We start from the raw sequence: 19,484 nt of genomic DNA on the forward strand, positions 1-19,484 counted from the left end.
TTTTTAATTCACCTTCAGATAGTAGAAATTCCTTCCAGATTCTTACAAATGGTTGACTAGGTTTTAGCTGACAGTGCTCTTACCTTTGTCTCTTTTTATGTCTTCATTGACACTTTTATGATAAACTGAAAGAGACATACATAATACAATGGCTAACTTGAGGCTGTCAACTCCTAAAAAGTCTTTCCAGCATTTTCAAAAATAAAAACTGAGGCACATTATGAACTGATTTGGCTTTAGCTATTGAATTAGTAGTCAATGAATAAGCTGAGACAATTGCCACAATACAATTATTTGACATTTAGTAAGAATGATCAGGATATACCTGAATTATCTTTTTATTTTTATAAGGACCTGGCCATGAATGGTGAAGCTAGAAATGGTTCCAAACCCAGGTATCACCCAGTAATCAATGTAATCTCAGAACATTCGGAAACTTTGTTGCAAATACTCATTTTAACCAAAACAAAAGTCATCTCCCAATGTCAAAAGAAAATGGATTTATAAAGCTGAATTAGTTTTAATTTTGTTTTTATTTTTTACAAACACACAGATAAAATATAATTAAGCCAAAGTAAAGATGAAGAGAAATTACATATGTAGTCCATTTTCTGAGGCTTCCAGTTCCTTAATTTAAAATTATCTTTTGGAAAGAAGGAACACATGCAAAAATTTCTATACTTGAGTACTTGTGGTCAGGAAAATCACCTTTTTCTTTCACTTTAAATGCTTTTACTTAAGTACTCTTCTAAATGTGCAGTAAATGTTAATATGAATTGCTGTAGCGAATAAACTATTATGGCATTAGATGTTAACCCCATCATGTCATTTTAGTCTTCAACAGTAATTTAACATCTCACTTGTACTTAGTGACACTAAATCAGAAGATGAAATGGAGGATTATGTTTAAATATTTTTAGATAATCTCCCTTAAAGATCTCAAATATTTTATTTATTCACATTAAAATGTATTGAACATAGTGTACAACTGCTATGTAAAGGTGCTGTGTTTAGCATCAAAAGCATACAAGGAGGAATAAAACATGTTTTATTGCAGTCTTATAATTGGAAAGATGAAAACATGAATATAAATAACTATAAAACAAGCAACAGATTTTATATAGTTCAGTTACTTTACCGTAGAATTTTTTGCTGAGGGCAATTCCTACGACTTAGGACAATTACATCCTGTAAAATTCAGATCTATCTTGCCTGCATGAGAATTCTGTTTATCTGTAAAGACATTCCTAAAAACAGTTCCTTGGGCAAGAGAGCCTGAAATGTAGCAGCATGTACCCTGGAGCTAAGAGAACAAGGCTTTTGGCCATGAAACAAGTTAGTTATGACTTAAGGGCTTATGGAGGTCTGTTGTTCCCAAAATGTACTGATGAGATAATATTTGTAAAAGGTACATTATCTAACTAGTATACACGAGTCAGCCTGTGTTCACTTCAATCTGTGCTATCTCTAACCACTGTCTAGTTTCCTTAACACTTTGGAGAAACTGAGACAACACAGCATAAGTGCCATCTAGTGGTAAAGGGTCTCCTATCTGTGTTAGGAATTCAAAGAAAGAAAACATTTCCAGCTGGAATGATAACAGGGAAGGCTTTATAGATGAGCAAACAGATCCTGAAGATAATATAGTTATTTCAAGAGCTAATTGGGTGTCAGAAGCAGGCAATGTATTGACAGAACAGGGAGAGAAATGTCTGGCTAAGCAGACAGTTTATGTCAAGAGAGGTAGATATGGTTAGAAAAATAGTTGGGTCAGAATGGAAAACTTGTGGGGGAAAGTTTGGTTTTCACCCTATGAAAAACAAGAAGCAGTCATCCATCCAATCAATGTCCAATGAGTAATTACTATGTGTAAGCACTGCATTAGCTTCAGGGTATACAATAATGAACAAAAACAAACAAACAAACAAACAACAAACCAAGGTTCCAACCCTCAAGGAATTTCTAGCCTGGACAAACATTAGAAATGTTATTGAAACTTCTGACCAGAAAAGGAATGGAGAGTCAAAGATGTGAGGTTGTAGCTCAGCTCAACCACTTACAGGAAGTCGTTTAACCTCTGCGTCTAGAAAAGAGAACTATCCTACCTATTTCACAAAACTGCACTGAATATATAAAATACACATCAAAGAGCTTTCTCAAACTGTAAAATCTTACATAAATTTACATCATAATGATGAAAACAGTGTTTTAGAACAAATATAGATAGAAGTTATGCAAAATAAAATGAAGGAAAGAAATGGACTCAGGGCATCAAAACCCCACCAATGCTAAGAAGGTATGTAATAGAATTTATCCAGCAATGTAAAAACAATCCATCTACAGCATACCTGATATGGCAATCTTTCCTTTACAAGCGGTTCGTTCTTTACTTTCAAAATTCATATCACTGTCAAAAGAAAAAAACCTAATGAAACAAAGATCTTTTCTAGTAAGCAATGTCTTAACAATCTTTCACAAATTCTTAAATATTAAAAACACACACATATCCATGCACAATAATTTCCAGTTAATATAACTACTTCACTCAAATTTCACGATGTTTAGGCAACAACTAGCTGCCTTTAAGAGAAATATATAGAAGCACTCTCTTTCATTTTTCATATAATCTTTACATTCCATGATGATTATATATACTGGCTTACCCTACAATGAAAGCCTTCCGTGAACACTTAATTTATAAGTAAGATGTGCAGTATTTGTTCAGGTCCCAGGATGTATAATACCTAGGCTCACCATTTCATAAATCACATTTCTATCTTACCAGATTATAGTTGCCTGAAAAAGCTAGAGAGCTTCCCAACCATAAACTTGCTGCTCAGGAGTATTTTATCTTTATAAAAACCTAAATAAAAAACCTTTATAAAAACCAAAAAAATTATTCTGTGCTGTATATTTATATGCAGTAATATATATCATTCTTTGAAACTCAAAACAAATATTAAAACAATAAATTAACTCAGGAACTAAAGGATGGGAGTGGCTCACAGAAAGAAAAAAAATATGGAGTAAAACACTGTCATGACAATAGGAAAAAACTCTCAAGTAAAATTCTTGGTATATAAGAGATTCCAACAAGATCTGACTTTAGAATATACTATTACCATTTTAAAAAATTCAAAATACTTATCTCCTGGTAAATCAAATCACTCTGACCCTTGAATATTTTTCTAATACCTTATTTCCTAATATCCCGCATGTAGAAATTAGCATTACATTTCCGGAGCAATATTTCTCAGAGTATTCTGCTTTGCATTTTGGGGGGGGGGGGTCTCCACTTAATTTGGCTAGTTAATTAACTACTGGCCAATTTAATTAGGTACTTCAAATAATGTGCTAAGATAAAAACTTTTCATCTGAATACTATTTGATTCTAAGAGAGCTTTTGGAGAAAGGTTGGGTGGGATTCTGAAATGCAACTAATTTTCAGAAGAGTATGACACCATCTCATTGCGTTTCAGTAGGCAAGTTAAAAAGACTACACAGATATTCTTTTTTCTTACATCAAAACTTAAAGACAATATATCAGTCTACTTCTCTTACTCTCTTACTGGATTAGGCATGTAAGCATTTTAGGCGAAATATATTCCATATGAGCTAAAATAATATACTGATGTACTTAAGTTGATAAACTTACATAAGACATGTGTATAGTATTTATAGAACTACATATGAGGTATAACTAAAGTAATGTATTAGACTTAAAGCCATAAATTTCTCAGGATCCTATCTAATTGCTTTGTGGTCACATTAGTATTTAAGTTAATATAGGAAATTCACTAAGTGAAAAATAAAAGTATTCATTGATTAAAAATAATGTTTCATTGAATCATAAATTTTAAGAGCCTAGTTCAATATTTTATACTCCAGTTTAGTTTGTCAAGTTGGAGAACATTAGCTTGCTTATTAGTTAGTTGATCACAGAGGAAAAGTTCAGTTGAATAGCCTGCTATAAGGCACACTAGAAATCAAACACAAATCTCAATTTCCTCAAATTGGTATAAGAAATACAATATATATATACAGTTGGCTGGCATTTGTAAGTAATATTTCTAAAAACACTTCTATATGAGCAATGAATAATATAAATTCTTAAAATGCTTATTTCAGTGAAGAAATATAAGAAAGCTCTAATATGGTGAGTAACTTGAGTTTTATGGAAAAAGTGATAGATTATGCTAAAGTTGAGATCCATTAGATATTACTAAATTGGATTAACTGTGAGGCTTTGGCAGGTAAGTGAAATTCTGAAATATAAGAACCACCAAAGCACACTTGTTGAAAATTTACTAAAAAAAAAAAAAAAAATTCCCCCTTAAGGATTCAACCACATGGCAGAGTACAGCTTTCTTCCCTATAATTATAATTTACTTGCATAGGCATTTCCAGGGCCAGCCAACAAAGCTATTATAGATAAATATTATCAAACTATAATATAAACCCATTTTATCAAACTATAATATAAACCCATTTTATCATATAATCTTACAGAATAATTAAGTCTTTTTAAAAAAAATGAGAGACACATTGAACTAATTCAGCCTCATTTTGCTGAAGCCTGAATTATCTTCAATTCAAATAACTCTTCAAACTGTTATTTAGGGTACTAAAATGTGATGTTTTTCTAATTAATCCAAATTGACAATAAAATTGTTAAACATTCTCTGTTTAATAATGTGCTACTGTAGCTAATAGTTTGCTACAGTTAAATAAATACTTGTTTGAAAATCTGCAATGTTAATGCCAATTCTAAATGCTACAATTAGAGAGCCAGCCTGAGGAAAAAGCAAATAACCACAAAATTATCCAAACAGAGGCACAGCAAAATAGTAGTGTACCTTCTTCTTATAAATCCAGTTTAGAGCATTATTATGATGAGACTTGTAACTGCTAATTTAAGAGAAAGAGACAAAAATATTAAAGACTTTTAATTTTATCTTATTACTTAATTTCTGCCTGTAGGTAAACAAAATGACCAACAGAGGGTGCCAATCAACCATTTTGTTGCTCAAAAATCTGTATTTAAAATTGCTAAGTATAGATTATCCTATTTTATATTTTTCAATACCGGAATTTAAAATAGAATTTATTTGCCAAAATTAACAAGGTTTAATGAGAAATTGAACAATTATGAAAGTATTTTATATTTTCTTCATGAAGTATTAAGAGAATTCTAACTGGGATTCTATTATTTGGAAGCAGGTTATAAAATCCTTAAACTCATACAAATGGGTGAAAACTCAGACATTCAGAAGAGCTTAATGTGGAATTTTAAACATCTTAAGTTATGTAGTATAAAATTAATAACTTCATAAGTATCTTAAATTGGGAAGATGAGGTTTCTATTTTAAACTCTGACATAACAGACTCAACAGACATAAAATAATATAAAGTTTAAAAAATAAAATCAGCTCTGTCTTTGATATACCATGTTCTAATGCCAGGAGTACACAATTCTCATTTGCTATCTATACTTCCTCTTTTTTCAGTTTATTAGTATTTAAGCAATATATTAGGCAACTGGATTATAAGAAACTGTTTAGTGTGGCATTATTAAAAGCACAATTATGTTGAATGATATACATAATTAGGCGCTACAAATTACTTTGACTAATAGCATTTTTATAAAACCAAATAAAGTATTTCAGAAGTTAAGACAAGAAATACATTGGCAGGTTGGGAAAGGAGGGAATATTATTACTTGAATGTACACTCTATAAGCATAGGGATTTTTTCATCTATGTTGTTCACTGCTGAATCACTAGTACCTGGTATACAGCTCAGTATATTGTAAGATACTCAACAAAAATTTAGTGAATACTGAATGAAGTGAAATATATGTGGCCACTGAAAGAAGGAAGGAGTATTTAGTAGATTCAGTCTAAATCTTAGGTCTGATTCCTACCATCAAAAACTAGTTATGCTAAAGAGTTGCTGTTAATCTCTTAGCCTCAGCATCATCATATGTAAAATAGGAGAAATATCTACTTACCACATAGGTACTGAATGAAGTAATATTTTAAATATATTCTATGTCATTCTTAGAAATGTCACACAAACAAGGATTAGTTTGTATTTATTTTCTTGGTCTCAATATTTAACTTGAAGCTTAGGTGGAAGAGGCATTAAAACATTTGTTAAAGTAATCAGAGTATGACTTCCCAGCTCCTGTAAGATAATGGTGGCTAAATCTGAATTTCTTCAGGTATCTTACAAAAGCTTTTATATCAACAGGAAAGCAAATAAAATCACCTATAGCCCATACGTCACAGCATAACTAGAAAACAGAGACTACAACAATGTTCTATTTACATATAAGTGGAGAAATTGACAACTGAAACCATCAAAGTCAACTCCTGGAGTACCCACTGCAAAACACAAAACCAACTTGTGATCTCTCCTAGAAGAAAAGACAATGGATACAAGACCTGAATGATACCTTATCCCTGATTCCTATAGATAGTTGTAAGGGACTGCTAAAGAATTCTTGTTCAGAAGTTATTAGACTTATGGAAAGACAGACACACAATGAAAGAGGTATCCTTTCAAGGTATGCCCATGAAGAAAAAAGCAGCAGCAGCAGCAGTACCCTCAGAAGAAGAAGAAAGCAACTGAAGTTAAAAGCCTTAAAAAACAAAATAATATTTTTTAAAAAATCAGGAAACCAACTAACCAACATCTCAAAGGCATCATTTATTAAAGAAACTGCTCTTTGGAGTGCCAATAATTGAAAATACTGTTAGACAAACAAACAAACAAAAAATAAGTAAGCTCCTCTACCCACCCATTATCAGTTGGTCCGGGAAAACTCTATATCCTGCATACTTAACTAGGGATCAAAGAAAAAGGACCTAAACTTCCATAGAAAGCTACTATAAAACAAAAGTAGGAGGAGTCAAAATGCTACAGCTGATAAAAATATGCCTATCAACCACTCTCCAAAAAAATAAAGGAACAAAAACACAATATTCCAAAATGAATTAAGAGCAGTTAAATAAGCTATTACTAATAAGAAAGAAGTGAGGAATCTGAAATCTTTAGATCTCAGACTAGTAAGGGACAAACAATAGGTAAATATGAAAAAAAAAAAAAGAGAGAGAGAAAGAGGTAAGAAAAAAGAAACTGTAAAAAATAAAACAAAATCATTTCTGAAATGATGAGTAAAATACAAAGTGCCAAGGATGAAGACATAAAATTAAAAATATGTTAAGAGAAACAGTGGGTGAGAATGAAAGAGTCAAAAGACAAAAAAATGATATAAAAACTTTAAAAACATCAAAGAGAAAGTGATAGACATAGAAGACAGGCAAAGAAGAGCCAACTTATGTGTAATTGGCATCCTTAGATAATAAAAACAAAGTTAATGAGACACTTAATGCCTTATTCTAGAGGCTTTAACTCCAGGAAAACTGTCTTAAAATAAATGGACTGAATCTACATATTGAAAGAGTCCTAAGTGAGCCAAAATGCTCATCCTTTAAACCTACCCCAATAAAATTATCAGACTTTCTGCCTCTAGACAAAAAGGACTAAGTCATTTACAAGGGAAAGAAAATTAGACATTAGAATTTTTGATAAGACAACAGGGGAGTGAGGTTTTTAAGAAACTCCAGGGAAGAAAACATTGACCAAGGATTTTGCATACAGCCAACCTGTGCTTTTGAAGTTCAAACACTAAAGGAAAGCATTTTAAACATAAAAGAATGTGAAGAAAGCTATACTCACATTGAGAAATCTACTAGATGATTTTAGAAACTACAACAAAAGGAAAGTTAGTGAACATTATACATATTTAATAGTAGATCAAAGACTAAAACAAAGGTAAGACACAATTACAAGATTAGCATGTATATATTAACTACTCAACCAAAGACGAACAAAGCTTAGAAAATAATAGTAATACTAAACCAAAACAAAATAGAAAGATAGAGAAGGAAAAAATGGAAAAATAAGTTCACTGATCTCCCCACAGATGATAAATGAAAGGAAATGATTTCATTTAAAGTAGAAAAACAAAATAGTAAAAGCCTAAGTCAGGGGAAAAAAGAGCTAAAGTCATTATGAAGTTACCAGTACGTAGGCTTTGTTTTTTTTGTTTTTTTTTTTTTAAAGGTTTTATTTATTTATTTGCCAGAGAGAGAGAGAGCACAGGCAGGCAGAGTGGCAGCAGAGGCAGAGGGAGAAGCAGGCTCCCCACCGAGCAAGGAGCCCGATGTGGGACTCGATCCCAGGATGTTGGGATCATGACCTGAGCTGAAGGCAGCTGCTTAACCAACTGAGCCACCCAGGCATCCCAGGATTTTGTTTTGTTTTGTTTTGTTTTGTTTTAATATAAAGTTCCAATAACTACCATAACCAATAAAACTCATCTTAAATTAAAAAAAAAAAAATTAAAAAGAGCAGAGAAGATAGACCAAACACTAAAAGACAAAGCACAATTATAAATACATAAGTTAACATAACATAAAAGAATATGACAAAGCTAAAAATCAATTACATCAGTAATATAAATGGAAATAGGCTTAGCACCCCCCCCCCCACCAAAGGATTTTCAGATAAGCTCATAATGTAAAATCTGACTCTGGGCTGAACACAGGAAACACACCTCCTACAAAGTGATTCATAAAGGTTAAAATAAAAGAGATGCACAAAGATAAACAAAACAAATGCAAACACTAAGAATGCCTGGGGTTATGATCTTGTTAACAGGCAACTCCAGAATTCAAGTCTAAAAAAGCCACTATGAAACAACAGCAATAAAAGGACATTTATAATACTAAAGACCACAACTGACAACAAGTATGAAATTAAGTGCAAAGATATCAAATGTTTCATAAAACAGAAAGTATCAGATATACAAGCGGTAAGACAGAAAATCTTTTTTTTTCTTAAGATTTTTATTTATTTATTTGACAGACAGAGATCACAAGCAGGCAGACAGGCAGGCAGAGCAGAGAGCCCGATGCGGAGCTCCATCTCAGGACCCTGAGATCATGACCTGAGCCGAAGACAGAGGTTTTAACCCACTGAGCCACCCAGGTGTCCCAAGACAGAAAAATCTTAATAACAAATATCTCAACCTACAGTCCAAGACAGTTAAAGTGGTCTTCAATAAGCAAGGCCATAGAAGACTATGCTTTTTTAAGATCTTATTTATTTATTTGAAAGAGAGAGAGACTGAGGGATAGAGAGCGCACAGCTTGGGGAGAGGTAGAGGGAGAAAGAGAAGCGGACTTCCTGAGAGCAGGGAGCCCCATGTGCGGCTAGATCATCTCCCAGGACACTGAGATCATGACTTGAACCCAAGGCAGATGCTTAACCAACTGAGCCTCCCAGGAATCCCTATAGAATACTTTAAAAACAATTAATAACATAGATCTTTGAACACATGTATTAAATTTTGTATTATGGTAAAAAGAAATATAACTTTAAAAGCCCATGAAAGTTATGAAAATTGACTATATTAAGAGATTACAAAATATTCCTTAAAATATAAAAAATAAAAATCGGTTTGATCAAGATATAAAATGAATTCCTCTTTTGGTAACGTCCAAGTATCTCATATTAGAAAAACCCTACCTCTCCCTCTTCTGTTTCCCACAGAAAACAATATAAAATCTGGGAAAACTACTTAAAAAACAACTACCTAAAAAGACTAGCAGGCAACCAAAGGAGAAAAGAAATTAGAGAAAACTCAACACTACAAGGGAGTGGCACCATGATACATTCATACAGGGGAATACTACTGATCAATAAAAAGGAGCAAATCACTAGTCACATAATGAATCTTAAAAGTATTATGCTGAAGGAAGAAGCAGAGTACATACTAGCAAGTCCATTTATATTAAGTTCTAGAACAGGCAAAACCTATGGTGGAAAAAAAATCAGTTAACAATGCTTGCCTTGGAGAGTGGGGGACAAAGGTAGGTACTACTAATTGAGAGCTGGAGAAAAAGAAACAGGATGTATCCAAGAAGTACAAAGAAAAAGGCAAATTCAAAATGAAACAATAGATGACTCTGTTTATGAAACTAGTAACTGTTGAGAAAGGAAAAAAAATAAGTAATTTTTAATCATGGTCTCCCGTTTTTATCCACAGGAATGTATACATGCTGGCATGTACATAGACGCACACAAAGAACTTTCTTTGAAGTGCATCACAAATAATAAGATGAATTGATGGATGAAAAGAAGAATGAATTTAGAATAAAACAAATGTAGTTAAAGTATTAATTGTAGAATCTAGGTGGTGGATATATGAGTTTTCACTGTACAATTCTTTCAACATTCTTGTATGTTGGAAAATCTCATAATTTCCATATGTTGGGAAAGAACAGCAAAGAAATGCTGAACTTGCCTAGCTGGGTTTTCTGTCAGTAATCATATTAATATTAAAATTATGAAACTACTTTATATAATCATATTATTAAACAAATAAGGAAGTAGATTACTGTTATTAGGAATTAAGTTTTTCAGAATGAGAAAAATGATAAATACAAAATAATTTAAGAAAACAAAAACCTACAAATATCAATGTAAACACCTAACTTTTTAAAAAAATCTCTCCCACAGCTATGTCTACTAAAAAGGTCTAAAAGCAATGATCTCAAGTAACAATGGGAACACCCAGTGCCCAGATCTTGATTTCAAAATACCATTCACTATTAAAGGGAACCAGGACTCTAGTACTACATCACCCTTAACTGAATTCTGGTCTGGGAAAAAACACTGCAAAGGATTTTCTTTTTACAACTAGCTGAAAGTGAATTCAGACTGAGTATTAGATGACTACTATGGAATTATTGTTAATTTTTTACATATGATCATTACATTTTGGCTATGTAGCAGATTATTTGCTTTTAGAACCATTGAGATGTACATGCCATGTTGACTGCAAATTATTTTTAAATGGATCAATACAAAAAAAGAAAAATGTATATGTATGCATGTCTATATTTGTACATATAATACAAAAACAGAAGAGAGAATAGATGAACCTATATAGTGAACTACCAACTGATCCATCTAGGTAGAGAATATACTACTTTACAATTTTTATCATACTGTTCTTACTACTTTTTTACATATGAAATTTCATATTAAAAAGTTGACTAAAAAACCTGAACAAAGTAAGGAATAATACTCGACAAACATGGCAAGCATAGAGGCCAATGAAAGTCAGAACTTAAGAACAGGCATGAATGTGACAAAAAGAATGCTGGGAAGTTTAAAAAGAGGTTTGTAGGGACACCTGGGTGACTCAGTTGGTTAGTCAGCTGCCTTCGGCTCAGGTCACGATTCCAGTGTCCTGGGATCGAGTCCCACATCAGGCTCCTTGCTCAGTGGGAAGCCTGCTTCTCCCTCTGCCTCTGCCTGCCATTCTGTCTGCCTGTGCTCGCTTGCTCTCCCTCTCTCTCTCTGACAAATAATATCTTAAAAAAAAAAAAAAAAGAGGTTTGTACCTCTCAGTTTGCGGGACACCTTAGCACAATTATCTGGCACCTAGAAGGCTGTCAGTTAACACCCAGTAACTTCCTACAGGGGTGAGGAGTCCTCAAATTTTGGGCTCATCTGGGTTCATGTCCTAGCCACGTACTCACTGTGTGTCCTTTGAAACAGTTATCTAATATTGCAAAGTCCCATTTGACTACTCTTTAATAGAGGTTTATAGCTCTCCCAGTGTATAACATGATATTTGTGCACACCTTAACAAAATATGTGGCACCTGGAAATCTGTCAGTTAACAACAAGTTCCTGAATCTTGTTTCTCCCTTGCTTTTCAACTTCAGCTTCGTCTTGAGCCTCAACCAAACACATCTTGTCACTACTCTTAAATAATTCATTATCCTCTTTCACCCTGAGCTTTTATTTTGCTATTTTTCTTTCTTGGAATGCTGCTTTCCTCTCACTCACCCAACCAAACTCTATCCATCCTCCAAAATCTAGAAGATTCAGATTTTATTCTTTCATCAGATCTTCCTCAAGTTTGCCATTTCATACTGACTTAATTCTTCTTTGACAAAGCCTAGCTGCATTAATTTTTTTATATTTTATAATAAAATTTTAGAGAAGGTAGACTAAACTAGATTAGAGGTAGGCGGTAGACTCATTAAAACGCCATTTTAACTATGGTAGCCATGTAAAAAATGAAGCATTTTTCTACCTGAAAGACTATCAAAACTAAGCTAAGGAAAAGAACTCTGAGCCTCTAAAGGTTAAATATTTGACTGCTGAACATACAAATGTTCTCATATTTTGACAAATTCTGTTCTTTGAATTTGTATACACCAACACAGTACTTAATAATGTTGTACAAGTACTAGTCAGTAAATATTTGACCAACTAATCAAATGGCATAATTTCCATAAGTTAATTCCAGAAACTGAAAAACCATCGTAAGACTCTCCTTACTATCTAGATCATTTTTATGAAATTTCCAGTTATATTTGATAGTGACATCAGGTTACATCTGCACCAAACAAAGTGGAATTGTAAATAAAAGAATTCATAGAGAACATTCAGATTTCTTTAAAGAAATAATTTTATAATTAAGGGAGACAATTTTTATAGGAATTATGATCAAATATAAATATGCATGTATAGCAGCAAAGCTATTTTCATCTAATGAAGATAATCCCTAAAGAAACTGAAAATCATACACATTTCCAGTTGAGTCAAATATTTCTTCCTATCTTTCTTCTATCACTTCAATAAGGATTAAGTTTATTTAACATTTTTATAAATCAGTAACTTTAGAAAAGTCATACTACCAAATTAAGAAAATGGTCAATTCACAATTCACTAAAAATATGTACAGAACATAAATGTGGAGGACACTGATATCCAGAAGAGTATTTCCTGCAATGTGAGAGATGATATAATAGCAAGTGTTTAGTCCCACCCTGTACTTAAACCAGTGCTTCTTAAACCATTCCACTGAAACGGCTCTCTCCGGACAAAAAGTCCTTAAAAAGGAATGGCGGAGCACATACAGCTCTGTGAACAGAATAATGCAAATTATACCACAGTTCCTAATTTCTCATGTTTTATCTTAAAAACTCATGGATATAAAGAAGATATGCCATATTTATCCTATGGCTTTGTATATATCCTGAGACATATTTATGTACTCTCAGTGATTTATGTGATCCAGTTTTGAAAGGCACTGACTTAAACCAAGGTATGTCCATCTGAAAAAATGTTTTCTTAAATTACGACGTAAGAATAATTTCATCTTATAATGTCAGGGATAAAAAATAATGAAAATTATTTCACATTTGTTATAATAATAATTATATAAAAAGTATCAGATTGGGTTTTTAATATAACCTTAATTTTCAAAATGTAAATATTATCTTGCCAACTGTAATAAAGGAACTGAGGTGGTCCAAAAGCAGTACAGCAAATATTAGTGACTTTGTCCACAAGTGTTTATTGTATCATCATCTCATCAACATTTCATTTTTATAAAAATCTCTTTCTGTAACCTGTGTTTTTTATCTTATTTTTCAAGCATTTAATGGAGGTACCCTGTGAACAGCACAATGGCCATTACGGTATAAAAAGAAATTCTTCACTAGTGCTAGAGCTTTAAGACTGATCAGCAATGGGTGACGTAAGACCATTTACATTAGAAAAGAAATCAAATTTAAGTCCATTCTTAGATTCAAGAAGAGTTGGCATTGTAAATGGGATAGAATGTAAATTTCATACACAAATCCTAGACCTGATCCAAAATGGAAACAGAGTAACCAAGAGAACAAGGACCAGAAGATATTTAGCAAATCCTAAGCAACCTCTCGGTTAGTTTCTGTCACTGGCCAGTGACATGTCCTTGGGTAAATTGTTTGCCTCTTGAGGACTTATATTCACCATATGAAAGGAGTGTGCATTTCAATTTTTACACCTAAGCTTCCATTACTCTCAGCTAACACCTCTTTATTAGCATTTTTAAGCAACTTTTTAAAAAAATTCACATTTCTATATACTCAGCTATCAGTCTTGGTCCTTTTTCTAAAAAAAAGATTTAGTCATTTATCATTTGGGAGAGAGATAAAGATGGGGGAGGCAGAAAGAGAGGGAGAGAATCTCAAGCAGACTTCCACTGAGTGTGGAGCCTAAGGCAATGCTCATTCTCACAACCTTGAGATCCTGATCGGAACTGAAATCAAGAGTCAGAGGCTTAACCAACTAAGCCTCCCAGGAGCTCCAGTCTTCGTCCTTTTTAAAATATTCTCTCAGCTCTTGCTTCTTAACCATTTCACTTCATAATCTGGGACACAGTAAAACTGCCAAGGGAAAACTGCTACTATAATATTAATTTTATTCGGAGTTCTACTGACAAAATACACCAAAATACATCAAAATACTTTGTACCAAAGTACTTTGACAAAATACACCAAAATACTTTGGTGTATTTATTTTTTAAAAGCTTTGATGATTTGACATTTGACATTAAAATTAAATTATATTGTGTTCTTATTCAAATACTTGAGTATATTAAAAGCCATAGGAAAAATATGCTACTAACCATCTTCCAGTCTGATTTGCAATCTGTTCTTCTAATTTCTGTAGCTCCGATGTGTATGCCATTATTCGAGCATTGCATACCATGAGATTCTTAACTGCATGCAAGATCTGGTCTTTCTGAGTGCTCAGAGAAAGGAGTTTCCATATTCCTTCTCGCATTCGAATTTCTAAATCTATTTTTTCTTGAATGCTGCAATCCTTTAAAAAAGAGAGAGAGAAAAGTATTCTTGAAAGATAGCAAAAATTCAGAATTATAATATTTCTTTTTACCCCAATAGATGGAAAACATACTAGACATCATTTTAATGTTGTAACATATTGGGAAAGTGACAAACTTTTAATGTATAATAGCACAAATTATATAGCTATTGATAATGCTCTTTGCAAAACCTTTATTTTATTAGGAAGTTTTTACAATCTAGTAGAGAAACAGAACAGAAATGGGGGTGAGAAACATTACATATTCTTAGCATAATTTCACAAGTTTGAATAATGTCTCCCAAATACTCCTGTCCTCCTAGAACTGCAGAATGTGACCTTATTCGGATATACAGTTTTACGAATGTAATTAGTTAAGATGAAGTCAAACTGTAATAGTATGAACCCAAACCCAATGACTGGTGTCCTTATAGGAAACCCACATGAAGAAAAGAGACATTCTCAGAGAGATTACACGCAAAGACTAAAGCAGAGATGGGAGTAATGAGTCTACAAGCAAAGGACCACCAGGCAACAAAAGGAAGCTGGAAAGGGCAAGAGAAAAATTCTTCCCACAGCCCTTAGCAGGAATATGGGCCTGTAGGTGGGTACCTTGATTTCATACTTCCGGACCCCAGAACAATGAGAGAATAAATTTCTACTGTCTAAAGCCACCCAGTTTGGGTCATTTGTTAAAGAATAACCTCAGGAAACGAATACAATAATACAGTAACTAATGTAAACATTATAGCATATGCACATATTATATATGTTGTATTGTGGGATGGAAAGATATGGTTGATGACACTGAATTAACCAAGGTAAGATTTTCTAAAGGAGAAGATGCTGGAAAAGGGACTAAGTTTTAGTGGCTATGGTAAGCAATGTAAATAAAATCTCAGAAGCAAGAGTGAAAGCACTGTGTCCAGAAAATGTCAGAAGCTTTTAGCTATTGGATGGAACAGAGATTTAGAATAGATTTTTGGATATGTTTACTTTAGTTTTTTTTTTTAAAGATTTTATTTATTTGAGAGAGAGAGAGAGACAGATAGTGACAGAGAAAACAGGAGCAGGGAGGAGAGGGAGAAGCAGGCTCCCTACTGAGCAGGGAGCACCAATGTGGGACTTAATCCCAGTACTCTGGGATTATGACCAGAGCTGAAGGCAGAGGACTTAATTGACTCAGCCACCCAGGCGCCCTGTTTACTTTAGTTTTAAGAGTCATCATGAAACTACTATATCACTTTAGTTCTGAAAGTCTTTTATTCCATACAATTATCATGTAATGGCCTGGTTCTATACACAATTTATACATGTAACATTAAAATTCTATAAACTCCAACATATTATTTTGATTTAATTCACAGTGGCTTTTAAAAAAAATTATAAATCATTGGATACTCTTTAACTATACTATCAACATAATAATGGTCCAGTATGTCTATTTCTAAAAGTAGAAGTCTTGGCTTCTGCGGTAAAAAATAAATGTTATAATTTACCTTTTAATTGGATCAAAATCTGTATCAAAAATGTAAATGGAATATAATAACGGAAGTTCCAGATATTCAAAAGACAATCTTTTCAAAAGAAAACTAAAAGTCAGGAGAGCAAGTCTATGAAAAGTACCCTAAAAGAGAAGCTGTAGCAGATGACTTGTCTATCCAAATCAGTCAAATGCACTATTTGCATGCAGAAGAACAGATCTGTTTAATTACTTTATGTAATTACATCATGTAATTACCACATAAAAACCTTCTCCAGTAGTAGAACTCAAAACTGGTATATTATATAAATGTAGTCATTTGCTGGTTTTCGTTCTTTACACATAGCTGAATTTCAACAATTCTGTTTCATCTTTTTATGACTTTGTCAGTCTTGAAGTAAATTCTTCTTTAATGTAATTAATAATTAATTATAAGAATTATCCATGTGACCCATATGTCTATAGAGATAAGCTCTGGCAGGCTGGTTAGTATTGGAGAGTTTATGCAGGGAACAACGTGAAGCCAGGATGAATAGCTTTACCCTACAACTCAAATACAAACAAATACCATCTGCTACCATTAAATTCAATTTTGCTTTTTAATAGTGTGAGGCAGCCAGCTGAACCAGCAGAACAGTTCTTAAAGCTGGCTGCATATTAGAATCACCTCTAATAGGGGAAGGGCCTTATAAAAGTACCTAAGTTAAGACTCACCCACCAAAAAACAATTAGACTCTCTGGAGGTGGAGCCCGAGTTTTTGTTGCTGCTGTTTTTCTGTTTTTTCTTTGAAGTTCCTCTGGTGATTCAATGTACAGCCAGGGTAAAGACCCACTGCGGCAGTACTTGAAATTCCATAGCAATCTGGAGAGTTGCAACAACCTTAAGGAACCAGTAGGTGGCCACAAACACGTTAAAGAATCAGTTTGGGCTTCTAGGGTTTCCATCTTATAAATCAAGATGGTCTTCTCTTCATCACTTAATAAAGACTATAAAATTATAGAGGCTTGGGAAATAGTGCAGAAATGAAATGCAAAGTTAGGGCTTCTTTTTTAAATCACCTTATTTGTAAGGTTAAATAATCATTAAGGAAATGATATGTATCTAATAAATTAACATTAAAAATCTATCCTTTAGAGCAGGGATCAGCAAACTATTGCCCAGTCAATGCTAGTCTTTTTGTAGATAAACTTGTACTGGGGCACAGTCACGACCATTTGTATTATCTAAGGCTACTTTCAAGTACCATGGCAGAGTTGAGTAGTTTCAACTAAGACCATGTGGCTCACTCACAAAGCTGAAAATATTTACCTACCTTGTTCTTTTACAGAAAAAGTTCACTGATCCCTAACCCAGCCAAATTAACATTCATAGTAAACTAGTTTACCTCCCCTATTCTACAGTGAGCGAATGTGGATCTGGGAGGGCTGACATAAGTGAGATGAATTAAGAGTATGTACACTTTAGAATGTACTGGTGTTTAAAAAAAAAAAAAAAAGCTATGGTGTTACTAGTTTTGTGGTCTCCGCAACTTTAGTATACATCTATACTTCACACACAGAAAAAAACTCTCTGGTTAAGTGATATTACTCTAGCCAAGAAAGTCTTTATGGAGTCAAAGAACTTAATTTTAGTTAGTAAGGGGTACAAAGTGCTCCTGGGGTAATAGTTGATGTTATCCACAGTGAGAACAATGATCTTGTAATGAGGGCACAGACTGAGCCCCAAAGTGTAACAGGATGGAGATTAAATCCCTATTGCTGCTGCCTCAACCATAATAGCAGAGTCAAGACTGAGTAGGACCCAAGACAAAAGCGTATACCCATCCTTCTTAGAAATGTCAGAAAGCAAGTCTCCAGAAAGAGCGAAGAATGGGGGAAAAGCCTTCCTTTTGCCATTTCTTCTTCAATTTTCTAAACAAGAGTTTCCTTGTAATCAAGTCAAATGAAGCTTATGGCACTGTCCTGATCATGTAAGTATCTAAAGTCAGACTGATAAAAATAAATGGACAGACCAAGGCTAAAAATGAAACAGGAAAAGGTCTTAAAAGTGCAAATCTAGATTACGTAGAAAACAGAAAGATACTAGTTTTGAGGAGCTAGAAGGGGAGAAAGGAAGTCCAAAGAAAATGGCCTTAGTGTTGAAATTAAGCACAGACTTTTTAAAAAAAAAATGAAGTTGGGCTGCTAATAAGACAACTGTAGTAATCCAGATAGAAATTATTACCTACATAATGGTACTAAGAGACCATGATGAAAAGGACTGCAAATGAGTATTTACAGCATATATCCTTCTTCTAAAAGATACTGCATGTTATTTTAAGAATTGTTTATGTAGAGAAAAAAATCTGGGAATTGTTAATAGTGGTCATTCTAGGAAATGGCATTAGAGAAAGAATTCTTAAATTCGTATTTCTATATACATTTACTTTGGTGAAATGACATAATGAGATCGGGAAACTGAAGAACTCTATTAAAATCTGTCTTTTGCTTTTTTTCCTGCTTCTATTCTTGCTAGGACTTGACCCACACCCCACTTTACACATGCCTTATAATGCAAATAGTGTATGTCCTCCTTGTAAGGGTCAAGGAGTTCAAGATTTCTCTAGAACAGATAACATCCAAGAAAGAACCAGATGAGAATGACTGGAGGAATCTACCATATGTGTATTCCAGACCACCAGCACTAGACATCTTGACGCCAAGACCCCCCTCAGCTCCTCCACCCGGGCTCCAAGCAATAACACTTGGGTCCTCGTCCTTGTTCTAACTGGTTCCTGGTTGCCTGAGAGGACACATACACCACACCGTTATCCTCAATAAAAATCCCCAGACCCCAAACTAAGACAAGACTCATGCTCCTTTTCTGAGTTTCCTGAGCATTCATCCATATCTGCTCTCTATCTTCAATAAACTCTTTAACCTCTTATGGGCTCAGATGAGATTTCCATCCTGCAAGAAGTTAAGGACATTCTTAGCTAGTCCTATGGGACCCCATTCTGGGTCCTCTGATCCAGCCTGCTGGCACCAATAGCATTACATCTTAATCTTATTTTTCTAAAGTTTAAATATTTGTAAGAAAATCTAGGTGGCTGCCCCAACATCTCAGATGAATGGGAAAAGAGATGGTAAGAAAACAGTTTTCTCTCAAGTATATTCTGAGTGTTAGGTAATATCCTAAGTATTTTAAAGAGGTTCTCAACTCATAGTAACTTTCCAAGATAAGCATCTTACCCATTTTACAACTGTGAAAACTAAG

General features: G+C 33.6%; 1 protein-coding gene across 8 annotated transcripts in view; it reads right to left on the reverse strand.

Moving 5' to 3' along the window:
- RTKN2 (rhotekin 2) overlaps positions 1 to 19,484 on the reverse strand; it is an 81,406-nt gene that overhangs the window by 60,131 nt on the left and 1,791 nt on the right. For 6 of the 8 annotated variants that reach the window (XM_082717838.1, XM_082717837.1, XM_082717840.1 and 3 more), the window contains exons 2-3: positions 14,549 to 14,745; positions 2,349 to 2,407 (exon numbers count right to left, since the gene is read on the reverse strand). In XM_082717838.1, coding sequence (XP_082573964.1) covers positions 2,349 to 2,407; positions 14,549 to 14,745 — 256 coding nt within the window. Of the gene's footprint in view, positions 1 to 2,348; positions 2,408 to 6,010; positions 6,100 to 14,548; positions 14,746 to 19,484 lie in introns of those variants that run through there. The other 2 variants (XM_082717834.1, XM_082717835.1) reach the window with 2 other exon arrangements.

The sequence above is a fragment of the Mustela nivalis genome (assembly GCF_964662115.1).
Source record: "Mustela nivalis genome assembly, chromosome: 2".
Classification (NCBI taxonomy): Eukaryota; Metazoa; Chordata; class Mammalia; order Carnivora; family Mustelidae; genus Mustela; species Mustela nivalis.